General features: G+C 43.4%; 1 protein-coding gene across 12 annotated transcripts in view; it reads right to left on the minus strand.

Moving 5' to 3' along the window:
* Positions 1-19,811, minus strand: part of Sox5 (SRY-box transcription factor 5) — a 775,369-nt gene that overhangs the window by 91,862 nt on the left and 663,696 nt on the right. For all 12 annotated transcript variants that reach the window (XM_051155573.1, XM_051155574.1, XM_051155579.1 and 9 more), the window contains one exon: positions 8,253-8,338. In XM_051155573.1, the coding sequence (XP_051011530.1) occupies positions 8,253-8,338 (86 nt within the window). The remainder of the gene's footprint in view (positions 1-8,252; positions 8,339-19,811) is intronic.

The raw sequence follows: 19,811 nt of genomic DNA on the forward strand, positions 1-19,811 counted from the left end.
TTTATTCTGTGTAAACACTCAGACTTCATTTTAAATACAGAAACAAAGCTGGGTTCACTTTTTATATAAACAAAACACACCTTTTTTTAAAAGGACCGACATCTGGGAGAAAAATGTCCAAATTGTACAATTGCACATGGAAAAATATTTAGAAAGAGGAATTAAAAAAAAATAATCAAAGGAGAGAAAGATAAAATGGGTCAAGTCAGTATATGAGAGTGCTAATTGGCTAGTTACTGTTTGGATAAATACATCCGCCTATTACGTAGACACAGTTTACGTCAGTGTTGCCCTGGCAAGATGAATGATACGGGGTCACACAAAAGCACCTCCAGCATGCATATTCTTATGTGTCTGCGCACATGTTAACATATAATATAGGGGTGATTCAATGTTGCCACGTGTCATCTCTCATTGATAAATTATAATGACTTCAAAAGAATTAGACAATTGCCCCTCATATAAGCAGTGTTTATGCAGAAACCCATGGTTATACCAAGGTAAATGGAGGCACAATCAGGCAAGGCAGAGCTGGCTAGAGTGTTCTTACACCCTAAGTGTCTTCAAATAGAGATGAAAATAACTATAAAGTCTCCTGGTGCTTAAATACAATTTGCTTCAGAAATTAATCATATGTTGCATTATTTTATTGAAAACTATTGTTGCCCTCAGCATGCAAAAAGTGCTGAGTACTTGGAATTTTCTAGGGTTCCTTGAGGTGCAAGGCAGAAAGGAGGAGATCCTGTCCTGGTGGGGTGCAGCATTTCTGGAGGACAGACAAGGCAACGGATAAAGAGCATGTTTGAAGGCAGCTGCAAGGAGATGAATGGAAAGAGGGGCCTAAAGTCGGGGTGTGTGTGTGTGGGGGGGGAATGTTGGATTAAGGCTTAAACGGTGTAGCTCTGTAGCTCTCAGAACAGGTAAGTGCAGCATGCATTAAAAGAAGGTGAGAGAGAGAGCCTTTAGGTGGAAGGAAGGATTGCCTGGAAACTCTGAGGCTAAGCGCCTGCCTTAGCAAGGCAAGGGCCAGCAGAGAGACAGTATAGATAGAACAGACTGAGCCCGGTTAAGGAAAGGTTACAAAGTAATTTTTGCAAATATCATAGTGCCAAGCATGGTGCCAGTCACACACAGTACTTTTCAACCATTTTACTAAGAATATTTTTTATAAAATGTTAATGTGATATTATAGAATTAATTAAATTAAAACTATTTTCTATTCTTACACAAATCGAAATTGTTCATTTGATTATTTTACATTTCTTGTTATTGATAATTTTTAAATATGGAGATTTATATAGGAAGCTGCTTATGAACATTAAGCTTAATTTTATTGTATCATGGGACAGTAATATAAGAAAATCAGATATTTTATTGAGCGTGTCATGCTAATTTTCATTCTTCTCCCTTCCATTTAAATGTTTATTAAGTCCATAATATACAGAAGCACTTGGTGAAGCTCAGATAATGGCAAGCCACTGACATCTGGATTTTGATTGGCAGAAACCAGTGTGCTGGCTAGTTTATGTCAACTGGACACAAGCTAGAGTCGCTTAAGAGGAGGGAGCCTCAATTGAGAAAGGACCTCCATCTGATCAGGCTGTAGGCAAGCCCACAGGGCATTTTATTAATTGTGGTTGATAAGGGAGGATCCATCCCATTGTAGGTGCTACAAGGAGGCAGGCTGAGCAAGCCATGAGGAGCAAGCCAGTAAGCAGCACCCCTCCATGGCCTCTGCATCAGCTCCTGCCTCCAGGTTCCTGCTCTGTTTAGATTTCTGTTCTGACTTCCATCAGTGACGAACAGTGCTGTGGAAGTGTAACCTAAACATACCCTTTCCTCCCCAGCTTGCTTCAGTCATGATATTTCATCACAGCAATAGTAACCCTGACTAGAATAACCAGGAAGCGTAATTTTGAATATAGCTCACAGGTGCCTTGATCTCTAACATTTTCACATGATACCTTAAGGTTAAATCTTTGTTGGCTGGGTGAATGAGATGCTTAATCTACATTGACAATTTGATAGGATTTAGTTCAACTAGAAGGTACGTTTGGGTATGTCTCTGAGGACATGCCAAGAGAAGATTAAAAATCAGGAGATTGCCCACCATGATGCAGGTGACAAAAATTCTGTGACTAACTAAAAGAGGAAAAGTGAGAAAGCGAGATGGCATAAGCATTGTCACCTTGTGGCCTGCAGAGCTATGAGAAAGCAGCCTTTTGCTCCTGCTATGACAGGCACAAGCTCTACCTCCAAGTTTTCCCATCATGAGGGACTGCATCCCCTCAATAGAGAGCCAAAAACCTCTCCCTTCATTTGTACCTTGTTGGTTACTTGGTCACAACAATGAGAAGAATAGTGAATACACTTAGCAATAGCACTCATGAGTGTGGAAAGAAAACTGAAATAATCAGAGGTCTTAAGCAGGAACAAGATATGAGACTTTTTTTAAGAAAACAAAAATCAATTAAAAAAATGCACTGAGCTGGCAAGATCAAGCCTGAATGACCACTTTAGGACTGGATGATGAGCTGACTTAGCATGGTCAGTTACGATGGGAAGAAATGTGTAGACTCTTGATGTGTTTGCGAGAGGAGAGGAACAGACACTGAAAGACACAGATAAATGGGCAGAGGTTACATAGCTCAGGAGAGCACGTTTGCTTCTAAGTGGAGGAGACGGGATGAGGGCACTCATCAAGACCATAAACAGAGTAAGCAGCCTCGAAATGGAGGAAGACCATCCTCGGGGAAGTCCGTCTGGGGATGTGTCCATAGTCTATGTAAACATTCACATCATCTTCCCTCTCCATGGCCAGCATGTGGGGCTATGAGGCTTAGAGCCTTAGAAAAGATGTGGCAGGCATCAGACACGAAGAGAGATTTTCTCTAAGAAAAAGAAATTTTAAAAAAGTAATTGGCATAACATGCTTATTTTATTATATTCATAATCGAGGTAAAACCCTTTCTCTCAAAAAAATAAAATAAAAACAATATATGTTGATCTCTGAAATACTTTAACTAATTCTAAAATATACAATTACTTCTGTTTTCATATAAAATACTTTTCATTACACATGGTAGTGATTTCCAGGACCACAAAATAATAGTTAAGTTGTAAAAAAAATACAGTTTCATTTAAGCCGTGCCATTCTATTAGTCTTTTAAAGTCATTATGCTCATCTCTGTTCTTACTTTAATAAAGGTTCTGTTCTTTTTAAAAATAGTATTATACAAGTGGGAAGAATCATATCCACACACAAGGTTACCTCAAAAGAAAACAGGATGAGTTAATCAAGTCAACCAGAAGTAGAAAGACACCTTCATATTAATTCTCATTATTTCTCAGTCCTGAAAGTATTTGAGCTTGAATCTGTACAAAGGGGTGTGAACCCTGAAGCTCAGAGTATGAAGCAAACATCTCCCCACTGTCATTCCCACTGATCACTTTGCCTCTAGAAAGCACAGAGGATTTGAAGAAATGCTAACCAACCAGAACTACAGCTACAGTTTGATTTTCACGTTCTGAGTCGGAGAACCTGTTGAGGGAGAAGGACTCCAGAGTGCAGTGACAACTTTGGAACTTTCGTTTCTTTAAAAACATCATAGAAATATTATAAGAATGTGCATCCATTCTGATTCCAGGTGTAGTGATGGGGGCTGCTTTGCAGCTGACTGTGATTTGCCTTGTGCTCTAGTAGAGGCGTGGTGATTTTGCTGGCTGCACACTATTTCTGGAACTGTGTGATGTTTGGAATTCTGGGAAATTTCAGAGGGTATATAAATGCTAGAGCCTTGATAGGTGGGGTGGGTGGTTACTAGTCACTCAGGGTGGGTTGTTGGTTGATTGTTGATCATGGTTTGCTAATTAGTCATGCGCAAAGAAGAAACAACAACAAGAAGAAATGAGATATTCTTGTGGAAAAGATCAAACTTGCTCCCAAGGAACTTGATGCCCAATCAGCAGGAAGGATCTTAGGATAACGTCACCCCCTTTTTGACCCATGATTTTACTCAGGAATCTGTTCCCTTTCCTCTCTATCCTTTTTCCTTTCTTATCTAGTTTTAAGGGGTTGAAAGGATGGAAGAAAGGGCAGAAGAAAGAAGAACTCACAAAGTAGCCGAAGTCAGCTACACCAGAGTTGCAAATAAAATCTCCTGGGCACAGTGAGCCAATTGTAATCATTAAAAGCTGTGGAGTTTGGCCTCTATGCTCAAGCTTCCTTCCTTGTCCAGAGGAGCTACTAATATCTAACTCCAAGGGCTGCAACAATAATTAAATGAGATAGTCCAAGGAAATTCTTACATATGATGGTGTGCAAGGTCTCACCAGCAGCTAGCAACATTAGTTGCTATGACCTTTTATTTAAATCCAAGCTATTGTATTTGAGCCCGAGGGGGGTGGGGTTTTTTTTTGTTTGTTTGTTTGTTTGTTTAAGAGTTCACTCCTCTTCTGGTAAGGAACAAGCACAGTCTCAGATTGGTGCATGGCTTTCAGGGTTACATAAGTTACTCCCCAGTTGTCCTGCCTGCTCCTCCCTCAGCTCAGGATCTCTGCTGCTGCTGTCTGGGGAAAGAGAACCTGCCCCCAGGCTTACCACTCTTCACCCAGGACAAACAGATGAAACAGTATCAGAAACAAAGCAAGTAAACAATCCCATTAAATAAAAAAGAACTCTTTTTTTTTTTTTTTTTTTTTTTTTTTAACAAAGAAACCAGCAATTGGCACCTGTAGCGTTGTACTCACCAGATCCCTTTCCTAAACTCTGGCTCTATTGGTTCTCCAAGCATTAATCATGAGCCTCCTGCCCCTGACGGTTTCTGTGTCCCCATTCCCATCTTCCCAGAGCACAGTCCGTGTGAGCTGGTGTCTGGTGGGCAGGACGGATAGGGGCAAAGTTGGGCCTATGGCTGTAAGAGTTATGGCTCTGGGTTATAAAGAAAGTACTCTGTTCTCCTTCCCCAAGCGAGAAGGCAGAATTCTTGAGAGTTGGATAAGTCAGAAGAAAAGAAAAACTCAAATGCCTCTTCTCAACTCGTTGGTGGATGAGCTACAAAACCTAAGACCTTACACGCTAAGAACATGAGACAGTTCCGAAGAAAGCATGGCAGGACAAATGGGGGTGTGTTCTATTGGAGAGGTTTTGTTTTGTTTTGTTTTGTTTTTTGAGACAGGGTTTCTCTATGTAGCCTTGGCTGTCATGTACTTGTTTGTAGACCAGAGCTCTGCCTGCCTCTGCCTCCCCTAGTGCTGGGATTGCAGGTGTGCTCCACCGTACCTGGCTTTACTAAGGAGTTTGCTTGAGTTGGAACGGTTTGATGGAGAAGGGCGGGATGCTTGCTGCAGGATATGGTACCATCACGGCTCATTGAGAACACAGAAGAGGATGTCATCCAAGCATGTCAAGCTGTCTGTGGAGGAATTCAGGTTGGGAAGCAAAGGGCAGGAAGTGTGGGGCAGGAAGCGAGGAGTGGGACTCTCGTTATCTAAGTGGCTCTGCTCCTGGAGTGGCTGCTATCAATAGGTGTGTGTCTCCACCACAAAGGTCAGACACATTTACTGATATGACCAGTTAGCCCCAGCCTTTCTGGGAAACTCTGATCAGTGCTCAAGAAAGTGGCTTCTCCAGTGTGCCACCCTACACCTAGCTCCACAGGGGCCATGTGTGGTTAAGAAGGAAAGGTGTAAGTGGCCTTTTTCTTCATCTCTGGTGTCTAGAACTGGGTTTCTGACCTAACAGCAGTCGGGCAGATGGTGAGATATGAGTGAATTTCTAGCCGGATGAATTCTAATCCCTGGGAGGGGATGGGGGGGGGGGGGGGGAAGGGTTATGTAGGCCATCATAAAGAGAAGGACAGTGGAGTCTAACATATTTAAAAGCAGAGTTTGGAAAGCATTCAGACTTTCTCATTTCTTACATTCGGCTAAGGCAGAGCATTTCAGGAACAGACTTCCCAATGGATGTGGATGTGCTGTAAGCATCAAGACCATCATGGATGGTCTCCTCAAAGCCATCTGGGTAGGTCTCCCATGGAGGGGAGGAGGAAGCCACTGAGCAAAGACCTAGAAGCTCTCAAACCACAAGCTGTGGGGCTTGTTTGCCATGAAGACCACCCTACCCCCAGTTCCCATAATTGCAAAATTATGTGCATGTGTTTTTGTAACTGCATTTTATGAGAATCCATAGGTTTCCATGAAGATGTTTTAATGGCCAATTTTTTTTATAATATTACAGTAAAGGGTTTTTTTTTTTTTATATACTAACCAAAATTATAAGCTTTAATGATACAAAACCACTTACATGGAAACCTTTCAAAGGTGATGTGAAGATGCACACACCTGCAACAGGTATGAGGATGGCACATTCAATAGTAGACAGAGCAACCGAGGCAAGAGGGTCACATGCTCAAGAGTAGGAGGGCAACTTAGGAAGACCATGCATTATCAAGGGAAAAGAAACAAAGAACTTTGTCCTGCTAAAGATTACATTGTTTACAGAAAGAGCAAACCTATTTGAGATCAAAGGCTTCCCTGGTTTCCCAGTAAAGAAACCCATACTTTAGATCTTGAGAAAAGCTGAAAATCCATTGGAATGAAAATCAAACGTAATTTATGCCAAATAGTCTCCCATGTCTCCACCGGACAAGCATCTGAGATGCTGAGCCATGCTGCTCTGTAGTGGAGACCAGCAGTGGGATTCTGTGGGTACCCTCACCTTGTCCTGCCCCCTCTCCAGGGATTCCTGGAAAACAGAAACGCTTAACCTCTCCCCTAAGCCTCAACTTAGGTTCAAACATCCCAATCTGTTGCTGGAGGCTACTCTTCCTCTTTCTTTCAGTTCCTCAATTCCTTTCATTCTCTTCTTTGTTTTTATCTTCTCTTCTAGCTTTATTATACAAGACGACTTTCTATTACCTACAAGCATACATGTTTTTAATATCAGGTAATGTAAGGCATTATTTGAAAAAAGTTACAAAAAATAATTTACCCATAACAAATATAGACAGTGAGTGTGTGTTTACATGTCTGGAGTCTAATCTGTTACAGTCCCTTTCCCGTAATTTTTGCTATTCCCAGACACCCTTGCAAAAGATAACAAATGTTAGAGTAATTTTACTGTCGTTGGTCTTAATACTTCGCAGTGTATTTCCAGCTCAAAGAAACAGACATGGTGTAGTTTCTCATGGAAAAGATAAACTATGAACAAATGAGATGGCCTCTCCAGAACACTCTCAACTCTCTCAGCTGTCCCACTGCTGCTCCTCCTGCCAGGATTCAGGGCTTGACACAGCTACACATTCGCCAGTCGTACCCAGCTCTCGGCTCTCTGACCATAAACTATCTAGACTAATACCAAGTATTTCAAGTGACACTCCTGGATACAATGCAACTGTATGAACTATGCTGCAGCACATCTGGCTTCCCACAGTGCATTTCCCATGCTTATAAAACAGTCCTCCGGGAAGAGATGGGACTGGGTATTAGCTTATCATCTGTTCTCGTTAGCTACATAATTCAGAGGCTCACAGTGATGGGGCCTATGAGATATATTATGGGGTACCAACTCAGAGACAAAGAGAAGGGAAATTCTCTCTGCTAAACTCCTAGTGATCCCCTTTCCAACCCCAGAGACCCAGCTTCTAAGATCACTCAGACATCTGGTAAGGCTGGTGACTTTCCAGAGTGTGCTGGAAATATACAATCCAAAGGGCAAAAGGGTCTCCCACTGGACGTTGGGATAAACTCGAGCTCAGATGGACACCCACTGGCTTTGATCTACTCCTCCTGGCTTGCTTAAATGATCTGCCACTAAGCGAGGAGACCAAGCAAGTGTTTTTGTGACTGCTGTAACAACACCAGGCATCTTCAGTGATCTTACATAAAATTCTATTTCTGCTTCCCTGAATCATAGGTATGGTTAGATATCTTTGACAGGCTGTTTGTTTGTTATTTGGGGGAAATCATTCGAAGGCAAATATCATGATGTCTACCAACACGAGGAGCTGAAACTCACTTTGTTAAACCTTACCAGGCCATGAGAAAATATAAGTGATATTTAGTTCAGAGCCCACAACCAAAATTGAAAGTAATCTTTGGGTCGAGGGCCAGAAGGAATAAATGTAAAAACAAAACAAACCTGTGAGACCAAAAATCTCAGTCCCCTCAGTTGTAGTTTGCGCTAACAGTTTAATGGCTGCCTTCTGCGTTTACTTAACCCCTACCTCCCCCTGCATTGTCTCCCGACTTACCTGCAGCTGGAGTGGGCCTAAGCCTGGTGTTGCTGCAGCAGCAGCTGCCATGGTGGTTGGGATCAGCTGAACAGGGTAAGGGTCACCTAAGTAAGAGAATAATAGAGGCGTCAGCACCTTTTATCTCCTCTCCACCTGCAAATTAAACTCCGGCATTCACTCTTTCCAAAAGCCTGCCTTTGTGTGCCTGGCTGGGGCCTAATGAAAAGCTCTATTGTGTAGCCTTTTACCAACACTCTTCACAACCCTGGCTGAGAGAGGAATGCGAATAAAAGGAGCAAGCAATTAAGGCTGAAACCTCATCCTTTTTTCATGATGTATTTAGGAAAATGGGGGTTGGGGGAGCATGGTTCAGAGGGCTGTACTTGGACAAACACACACACACACACACACACACACACACACACACACACACACACACACCACTGCAGACTTGATTGGAGCATAGCAAGTCCTTGCCAACTTTCCAGGCTTATCGTAGGCAGAATTTAACTAAACTCACTTTCATTTTAACGAGCTAAACACCCGAAGATCTCAGCCATTAGCTAGTCTTTTGAGTGCTGTGCTATGGCCTGGATTCAAATAACCTCCTTAATAGCTCATGGGCAAATTCAGAGGAAAGAAAACATTTCATGTTTGCTCTTTCTTTCTTTTCTTTTTGACATTATAGAAAATATTGACATTTTAATTTTCTGGAGATAAGCCTTGACAAAAGTATATTTTGAAGGCAACAAAGAGACAAATAGAGCTTTCAAATTGTACTTATAAAAGAAAGCCCCAAATTAATATTGTTTTTCTTATCTTATCTAGAAAAATGTAAACACCAGGATTTACATGGACTATTTGGTGTATTCTTTATGCAGATCAAGAAATATTTATTTGCAAGTAATAAGAAGAGGTAAGGCAGAAACTTGGCACAGAGAGCAACTGTGTGTTGTAATCAATAACACACACTAGTTGACCACTGGAAATACAATAGAGCAAGAAATCGAAAGTAATGACTATAGGAACATTTTTTCAAATATATTAAACTGGCTTTGGAAATTGAACACATGAGGGCAGGTGTCCATAAATCCACCGCTCAAGGAACTGAGGCAGAATGGTCTGAAACGCATGGCTTGTGCGGACTACACAGTGAGACCCGGTCTCAGAAAAACAAAACAAGACAAAACAAAACAAAACAACCCCCCACCCCCCACGAGCAAATCTTAATCATGAAAGAAACTGTTGACATGTTCCTGCATCAACAATGTTAAGATAATTCAGTTTAAAACACTGAGTACCCGTGATAAATGGCAAACATTGCTCTTGCTTGGCACTGGACGGTGATTGTTAAATGTATATTAGGAAGGCAGTGAAGGTGAAGTTGCAAGCTTCCGGAGAGGGCCCTAAGTAGCATGGTCCCATCTTTGTTTCACCAAGTTTCTTAATTTTATAGCTAGTTCTGATTTCGTGTTATAATACAAATTTTGTACTGGCGTGGAGATTTTATATAATGTTTAGTATTTTTATTCTAAAGAGAATGTCCCAGCTTTGTTTCTGTACTGTGATGAATGACCTGAGAAAAATCAACTAGAAGATAAAGGACTTATTTAGATTTCAGTTCCAGGTTACCTTCTCTCACTGAGGGGGAATCAAGGGAGGAACTCAAGAAGGTTAGTTACACAGACAAGATCAGGGAGCACTGAACGCATGCACCCATGCTGTCTGCCTGTTTATTCAGCTGGATGTCCTATACAGTTTAAGGCCTTGCCTAGGGAATAAAGCTGCCCACAATGGGCCGAATAGTACCTAAATACTTCCTCACTGAGACACAGTCAACACTAACAGCCCGAGGTGGCTGCAGTACAGAGCAGGTGTTGAAACAGAGGTGAATGGGACTGTGGATGGTGTTGGGGAGTAAACATATTATTCAGGGTTCTATAACAAACATTAAAGCATCTAAGTTTATCCCATAGAAGAAAGACAACCTTAAATGTGACTAGTGGAAGTCACAGAAGCAGACTACTGTGTACCAAGTGACAAGGGCTGGACTGGGTAGGAACTTTAAGATGGCGCAGAGGAAACCAACAAGGGGGTTAACTGTTCATGACAAGGCAGAAACTCATTCAAAAGGTTCCTCTCAATGCTGATAAAAGAGAGGGTCTGTTTATGGGCTCATAACAGGGTTAGAATTGCTACACTAAGGTAGAAGGCTGAGGGAATTACAAGAAGGAACGAGAAAATCTGTTTTGGATATTTGTGTTCCAAGCTTTGAGAGAGGTAAGCATGCATCTTAATGAAGCCATAAGCCTTGGTGACATCAGTTAGGAGTAAACACAGTAAAACAAATCTCAAAATAAGCAGGGACTAGGTCTGGAGAATAAATTAACACTTACAGTCTTGAGGGAACATTGAGGCCACTGGTAACTAAAAGTAAACACGTGACTCTTGGTTTTCATTGTTATGTGACCTGGGAAGAAAGTCTCAGTGAGAGAAGGGAAAAGCTGGCCTGTGGGGATGGGTGTGGCTATCTTGACAACATTAACTGATGTTGGAAGAGCCAGCCTGAGAAATGAGTAGTATTAGGGCTGGAGAGACGGCTCAGTGGTTAAGAGCACTGACTACTCTTCCAGAGGTCATGAGTTCAATTCTCAGAAACTACGTGGCGGTGGTGGCTCACAACTATCTATAATGTGATCTGATGCCCTCTTCTGGCCTGCAGGTGTACATGCAGTCAGAACACTATATACATAATAATAAATAAATCTAGGAAGGAAGGAGAGAAGAAAGGAAGGAAGGAAGGAAGAAAGGAAGGAAGGAAGGAAGGAAGGAAGGTAGGGAAGAAAAGCGAATAGTAAGATTCCCTGGGTTCGGATCCTAGATTAACAGTGGAACGGTGAGCTGGGAGGAAGCATGCATTAATGCCCTCCTTGCCTGTACCTGACTGCATCAAGCCAGCCACCTTGACTGCTCTGTGACTTAGATCTTGTTAACTATGAGCTACTGTAAACTCCTTTCCAGTTGTTTTTGTCAGGTGATTGCATCACAGCAATAGTGAAGGACAGTAAGACATTCTGGAACTTTCAGCGGGTAGTGAAGGAGTATTCAGGGAAAGAAAATGTGGCCTCACTGGAGAGAAGCTGGAGAAAACTGACTTAGAGTCAATGTGGTCAGACGAGGGCAAAGGGTGGTGCAGGTGGCTGTGTGGGTGGCTTCTTAAAATGTGACTTTCCTTGAGTGGAGGTCATATAACCTAAGAAACGGCGAAGTTGCAGAGTCCACCCCAGTGCATTGGCACTGCTTGGAGAATCGCCATGACTCTTAATTCCTTCCTGGTTTTTCTGGCCACGTGACCCCGTGGGATTATTCCCAAATGCACAGAATAGGACAATCTTGGCAAAAGTTCATTTGTCACATGAAGTTTGTACTGCCCAGAGACCATACGCTCCCCTGGCCAGCCAGTGTGCAGACGCTAACTGTCCTCAAGCGCTGTCCACCCAGCAGGACTCTGGGTGGGTAAGGTCTGCTCCTACCATAGGACTGAGCATGGAGTGGATTTCCCACGTCAAAGATCCTGAGCTTCAGGCCCCAGCACGGCCTGAGCAGAATGAACATTGGGTGTCTATGGCGCCTAGCTTCGGGAAATTTTGTTAAATCGGGGTGAGTTCAACTCCTGAATCAGAATTTAACTTTGAATGAGATTTTCAGCTGACCTGCAAGCATCTTTGGCTTTGACAACCGCTGGAAGAGACAGCCTGGAAGTTGCTGCAGGCAGAAGCAGTGCAACCAGGAGAGCTTTATTTTTTAGAGACGAGTACAAGTACGTGCAAACATTACAGCAGGCTGGTCTGCTAATGAGCAACAAGCTGTAAAGACAGGACAATCCTGTGACAAGGGGAGGGGCAGATGACATCATATGCCTTATTGCCACTGGTATTATGAATCGTTTAAGCCACACGACACTGCTGCAATGGAAGAAAGGTGGAATGTTTAAAGTTGAAATTACAATTGTGCAAACTAGCTAAATGCTAGTAAATACGGTAAACATTATAATTGTATGGCTATTACAATCGATCATGTAAATGCTCCCAACATTGTGATTCATTTGTATCCCTCATTTAATGAGCACAGTCTTAAAATTAACTAAAGCGCTCATGTACAGGCTCTGGTGCTCCTCACAGTGATAATTCATTTATATAATTTACTTCCCCTGTTGTAAATTAATCAATTAATAAGCACTTGCAACATCCACCATATGATTAGGAATCTGTCGGGTGCTATGGGAGACATACACAATAAAATTAAACAAATCTGGGTCTCTAGTCATTGTATATTCATCTTTCGTATCCCAGGATGTTTAAATCGCACAGCCACTGCTGAGGGATGCAGGGGTCAAAGGCTGGTAGCTTCCAGGCTTTTGGCTTTAAAGAATAGTTAAAGGGGAAGACCAGAACCGGCATGGTTACAGGGCTGCCAGGTGGTGGGGAGGACAGACTGAGCAGGCCTTGTCACCTGTATCAGAACACTTAGTCAGAGGAAGACCTTCCTGCTCCCCGAGTGATGGTCCTTGGAGGAAAGCAGAGAGGGGGGACATTGTTCATGCTCCATTATCAAGGACACACGGACACTCAGACATGGTGACACAACGGGTATGAGAAATAAGTGTCTGGTCAGGGTGGTGGGTGGTTCCGGCCTGTAATCCCAGCAGCTGGGAGAATGGGCAGAAACACTGTTAGTTCTGGGCCAGCCTGGGCTATCTAGTGAATTTTAGTCCAGCCTGAGCTACATAGAAAGACTCTTGTCTCTCACTCACACAGAGAAAAAGAACACAGAAATGCAGTTTTAGCAATGTCACTAAAGAGGCTAAGTAGCGAGAGGGCTTGATGACTTAGCTGTGCATTTCAGAAACCCACACTTACCAGCACATGTGGATGGGAGTGTCCACTTCCAACCCAAGCTCACCAGCACATGTGGACGGGAGTGTCCACTTCCAACCCAAGCTCACCAGCACATGTGGACGGGAGTGCCCACTTCCAACCCAAGCTCACCAGCACATGTGGACGGGAGTGTCCACTTCCAACCCAAGCTCACCAGCACATGTGGACGGGAGTGCCCACTTCCAACCCAAGCTCACCAGCACATGTGGACGGGAGTGTCCACTTCCAACCCAAGTTCATCAGCACATGTGGACGGGAGTGCCCACTTCCAACCCAAGCTCACCAGCACATGTGGACAGGAGTGTCCACTTCCAATCAAGCTCACCAGCACATGTGGATGGGAGTGTCCACTTCCAACCCAAGCTCACCAGCACATGTGGACGGGAGTGTCCACTTCCAACCCAAGCTCATCAGCACATGTGGACGGGAGTGCCCACTTCCAACCCAAGCTCACCAGCACATGTGGACAGGAGTGTCCACTTCCAATCAAGCTCACCAGCACATGTGGATGGGAGTGTCCACTTCCAACCCAAGCTCACCAGCACATGTGGACGGGAGTGTCCACTTCCAACCCAAGCTCACCAGCACATGTGGACAGGAGTGCCCACTTCCAACCCAAGCTCACCAGCACATGTGGACGGGAGTGTCCACTTCCAACCCAAGCTCATCAGCACATGTGGATGGGAGTGCCCACTTCCAACCCAAGCTCACCAGCACATGTGGACGGGAGTGCCCACTTCCAACCCAAACTCACCAGCACATGTGGATGGGAGTGCCCACTTCCAATCAAGCTCACCAGCACATGTGGACGGGAGTGCCCACTTCCAACCCAAGCTCACCGGCATATGTGGATGGGAGTGCCCACTTCCAAAGGCGGTTCGGGCCTTCATGTCCCTAACATCTAAACAGTAATAAGTTATGTGTATGTGTAAAGTTCACATGTTAAAATCTAGACTGTTCTAGATGCACATTTTTTTGACAATGTACATATCAGAATATTATCATTTTCATTCCTTACATTCATGACAACACTCATGTTCCTCCTTTCTTTGTGTTTGCATATAAATAAATGTGCTCTTATCATATGGTACATATATAAATGTATGGATATATATGAAACAGTCATAAGCAGTAAGCCACTGTATATGTGCATCAAGGGTTGGATTAATTGTGGAGCCCCTGATGAAGTAACGAAGCCCCATTCCATTGTATCACAGTATGGCTGGACCGAAAGAGATAAATGAGTAAAATTAATTCATGGATAGACTTTAATCTAAGAGGAGTCTATTATTTAAAGTTAACCAGTAGATGGGTTTGTGTACATGTGCATATCGTATTATACATGTTGCCCTCAGTGGACAATGTTTGTGAGTCAGTTCTTGCCTCCCACCCTGGGAAGGAAGGCTGTGTCCTGCTGTGTGTTGCCCCTGTGCTATGCACTCCAGGCTAACTGGCCAGTGAGCTTCTGGCTGACTGTCCTGTCTCTGCCTTGCATCTCACCGTCAGGGTGCCATGGTTACAGATGAGAACCAGTGCACCCACCCGGCTGGGTCGAGGACTGGGCTCGAGCCATTGGGATCCTGCAGCAATCACTTTTGCACTCTTGGCCATCTCCCAGGCCCTGACAGGAGTCCTCATGGGAAGGAGATTTTAGGACAGAGACATGAGCCTGAGGAGAGCGAGGGAGGATGCAGAGGGAAGCAGGTCTCATGCAGGCTGCAGAAAGAGGCCCCATAAGAAAGGATTTATCTTTAAAGAGCTCCCAACTTGCACAGCTGTGAGAAATGTAGCTGCTGACTAAGCCACCTCGTCTGTGACATTTCACTCTAGAACATAATGGTCTGAGGTTGCTATTTGGTAATGCGTTTGGTATATAAGGGAATAGAGGACAGCACATTTTAGCAGCAATGAGTGAAGTATTAACAACTACTGTGTATTGTCAGTCACATACAGCTTCTGAAATATAAACATATGATTGTAAGCAGGACTTCAGCACGTGTCAGAAGCATTCTGCCCACGGAGCCACACTGTAGCAGTTTTCTCTGCCCAACGTGAAATTCACTTACATTGCACCGTGTCTATCTACATCAATATTAAGTTTTTTTTTCCAAGCCCAAAATATTCAGAGCTAGGTCTGTTGAAATCTGTCCCCAGTTCTGAAATAAAATAGAAATAGAGTCACTGAGAAATTTTCTAATACAGCATTTTAATTCTTAATTAAGGAAACTTAAAATATATTTTTACAAATATGCCATGCTCTGAAGTAGACGTGGACTCTGTGAGAATTTGTAAATGGCAAATCAAAAATCAGAAGCTAGCTGAGAAGAATAATTTTGTAGAAATAAATACTGTCACTCATTCATGCCATCCCTCAACTAACTGGTCCAAGAAAACAGCACACCAGGCTTCTTTTTTCCGTACCCCATGAGGAACTTCGTGAACAGCAGATAATGGGAAATTCTGACTTTTACAGTCCAGCCGTGAGTCTTACTCAAATTGACTTCAACTACTTAAGAGCAATTTCTTTTATTCCTTTCTCAGTTTTTCACCATTTGAACAGTTTTTCCCTCAACCTTTCCAAAATTAATTTTCTTACTTGAAGTCCAAGCCTGGAAAATTCTAGTTCAAAATAAAAATTTTTTATGAGGTTGAAAAATGCACCAAGGCCTTGCTTCTTCAACTGGGGGTCCCAGCTCCGCACAGAAGCAGGGGGATGGCTGTGGGGGCTGTGAGAAGGTAGGCAAGAGCAGCACGGCATCAGCATCAAGTGTGTAACGGGTCCTGGCTCATGCAGGGCCATGTGACAGGCCTGTGGCTCACAGTAGCCTCGGTCTGACTACGTAGCATCTGTGCCTTGCAGTGGGCACCACCACACCACACATGACCAACCAAGCAGCCTGAAACACATCCGATCAGCCTCCAGACTATTGCATGTTATGGATTTCACAACACTTTTGCTGTATACATAAATTTTCTCTCAAGGAAAATATTGGTGTAATTTAGGGAAACAAAGACCTTTAGCATTTTCTTATCCTCATTCCTCAGCATGCGTGAGGTTAGTGTATTTTTAGATTAACTTATAGAAGATTATTTTTTTATTTTTTTTTTAAAGAATGCCTTTTGAATTGCTGGCTTGAGTTTTATAAAGAACCATTAAGAAAATTTGGAGTTGGCATTAGATGGGATTTCCTATTTTATTCTATTTGTGTGTGTTTGTGTGCACCTTCTAGTGCTCATGTGCCTACAGAGGCCAGAGAGTGAAGCAGGCCCCTGGGCGTTGGAGTTACAAAGAGTGCTGAGGCACTGGGTGTGAGTGCTGGGAACGGAACCCAGGTCCTCTGTAAGGAGAACGCATGCATTTACCTGCTGAACCACCTTCCCAGTTGCGAGCATACTTCTCCCATTCTGCACTATCATAAAACGGTGCTCTCAGCAATGAGGAATATGAAATCAAACAACCAGCTCTGAAAATGTTGAAGATGGTCCTATACCCTGCAATATCAAGTGTTCAGCCAAGGTTTAACCTTAAAAACTAACATGCAGCCAGGCGGTGGTGGTGCACGCCTTTAATCCCAGCACTGGGGAGGCAGAGGCAGGTGGATCACTGCAAGTTCAAGGCCAGGCTGGTCTACAAAGTGAGTCCAGGACAGCCAAGGCTACACAGAGAAACCCTGTCTCATTAAAAAAAAAAAAACCCAAAAAACAAAAAAAACCAAAAAAAACCCTAACATGCACACACACACACACACACACACACACACACACACACACACACACACACACACATATATATCTATCTCATTAATCTACAAGTTTTCTTTGGCTTTTATTAAGTGGTAAAATTACATGTGTAGCAGAGAACTGCTTTAAAATGAAAATGTGGTGTTGTTTCTTGCCAGTAAATCTTTGATTTGTATACCTGTTTTATGTACCTGTGTTTCTGGGGTCGTGTCAGAACTTGTTGGGCATACGAGGGTCAAAAGCAGAAAGAGAAAGACTAAGGTGGCTGCTACGAGACCTGCTAGTCAATGCTTCCAAAACACAGCTGAGATTGCAGTGGATGTGGGGATGAAAACGCTGAGGCTGGCACTAAAGCCTTCAGAAGGCTTGCTGGAAGTACCGAGTCACATAGGAAAATTGACATATCACTCATCTCTAGTTGTGTTATGGTCTGTTGCTATGTTATATGAAAGACAAGAGAATCATTTTTCAAAACAGGGTTATTTAGCTAAGGAGTTTGAGAAGTAGGTGTGGCCCTTTGCCAGGGACCAGCAAGCACAGTCAAGCAGCTGCTGGCCGAACGCAGAGGCTGGTGAAACCTCTATCTTCCCTCAAATGCAGTGGTAAATACCTCAGCAGCCTCTAGTACTTATTATGTCTTTGTTTGGCTTCCCTGGCAACACCAGATTTCTTTTTCTAGGTGCCAGGAAATATGAAACTATCCCCCCAGGTACGCATGTATACACCCCCCCCCCCAAACACACACAGGTCCCTGTCCTGGTGGCATTGTTATCTAATGAGCAGATAATCGTGCAAACACACAAAACTGACCTAAGGATGCTCCTTGGCATGTAGAAGAGCACTGAAGATATTCTAGAAACTTCCAGGAAAGAACTCAGCCTGGGCCTAGACTAGAGCAAAATGAAAATTGCTGATCTGAGTTCCCAGGCTATCTTCACTAAGAGATCACACTTTGGGGCCCTTCCAGCAGCCACCTTCGATGTCCCCATCTGCCAGAGTCTCCATCACTTCCTTAGACAGACTAACTCTCTTCTCAGATGGGCAGTAAGTAGACTCAGCTCTTTCTTCTCTAGTTTCCAGATGGAGGGGAGCCTCAGACTAGAGGAGGTGCGTGAGGGCACTGTAGAGGGGAGGCCAAGGAGGGAGTTGTTGCTTTGATCCATCTCAAAGGCTGTTGGAAGAACGGACAAGCAGCACCTTCTGCTTGTGAGCCCCTGCCACTCACGATGCTCACACACCTTGCCCACCTTGCATCAGTCCCCGAATACACAGGAACATCCTTCTCAATGTAGTCAGTGCAGAAAGGGAGCAGTGTGCGATGGGCCCAACCAGTGAGAGGAACTCTGTGCTCAGAGAGCCTTGCATTTGCTCTGCTGGCAATGGTGAGTCAGTGGCCGATGCTAAGCCGGGTGTGACTCGGGCCTGATCTGTGTTCCAGATAGATCAATTTTGTGGCTAGAGAGAGATCGATTGGAAGAGGGGAAAGGCGAGACAAAGAGGCATGTTAAGCCCACTGCAGTGGATCCAGTGGGAAATGATAATGGCCTGAATTAATGGAGATAGAACGGGAGAGGGACACCACCTGCAGAGAGCTTAGGCCCCAATTAGTTGGCAGAAAGTGACATAAGAAAATAGAGAAGCACAGGTGAGCTTTCCATTTTATTCTTGCATATGGTTCAAGAAAGAAATCTCACCTTCCTCCACTCTCACTACTCCCCCACTGGTTTTAAGAGTAAGGAGCAAATATTTATTGAGTTTTAGAACTTCGTTCAATTTAGGACATTTTACATATGCTAACACACATACACACACACTACACACAGAGAACTGTATGTATATGTGTATACACACGCACACATGTTTATAATGGATCTTTGCTGAAGTGGATTAAGAAATTGGAAACACAGTCTAACGGTGCAATTTATTTTTTAAGATTTACTTTATTACTGTGTGTACAGGTGTGTGCCTATGTGTGTGTGTGTATGTGTGTGTGTGTGTTTATGACACGTAGATAAGTTTGCACAAGGGAATCAGAAGAAGTTGTTGGAGCCCCTGAGGCTGGAGACACTGATGTCTGTGTGTGTGTCTGCATGTGTTTGATACACAACTTCACAACTTGGTGAGAGACCCGGGAAGGAGAACCTCACAATCAAAAGAAGGAAGGACCTCAAAATCGAAAGTAGTATAGTCAACTTTTTTTTTTTTTGTAAGAAAAGGATTAAGTTTTAGGGAGCCTAACAGACTAACTTAAAAGCATGTAGTTATATTTTCATAGTAGACAAATTACTTAATACTCATTTTACTAACATGGTTCACATATAGCTATGTGCAGACGCTGAGACGTAACAACCCTAGCTTGCACAATGCGCTCACTTATAAAACCAATTAGCTGGTGTGCATACCCGGAATCTTAGTAGTAGGCAGGTTAGACAGGAACACTACCTCCAAGACAGGCAAATACCCAACAGGACTATACAAAACAAGGACAAAATCAGTCCCATGTTTTGGATAGGACTTAAAGCACCACTAAAAGTTTGTGCGTTTACACTGAATCTTCACTGTGAAGGATGAAGAAGTTGGCAACACAATCTAACCGTGCTGTTTATTTTTTAAGATTTATTTCACCTTTGTGTGCAGAGGTGTATGCCTGTTTGTGTTTGTTCCATGTCTAGAAGGGTACTGAAGGAGGTCAGACGTAGGTTTTGGATCGTCTGAAGCTGGAATTGCAGGTGTCCGTGGGTGCTGGGGACTGGACTCAGGTCCTCTGAAGGAGCAACAGGAACATTTACCTGCTGAGCCACCTCTCCAGCCTGGTATGGGACCGACTGGAGTTGAAACCTTTGTGATTGAATACTGGGAAATTTAAAAGACAGATGGGAAGCCTTTCTATCACTACTCT

Source organism: Acomys russatus, chromosome 13 (assembly GCF_903995435.1).
Source record: "Acomys russatus chromosome 13, mAcoRus1.1, whole genome shotgun sequence".
NCBI classification, from domain to species: domain Eukaryota; kingdom Metazoa; phylum Chordata; class Mammalia; order Rodentia; family Muridae; genus Acomys; species Acomys russatus.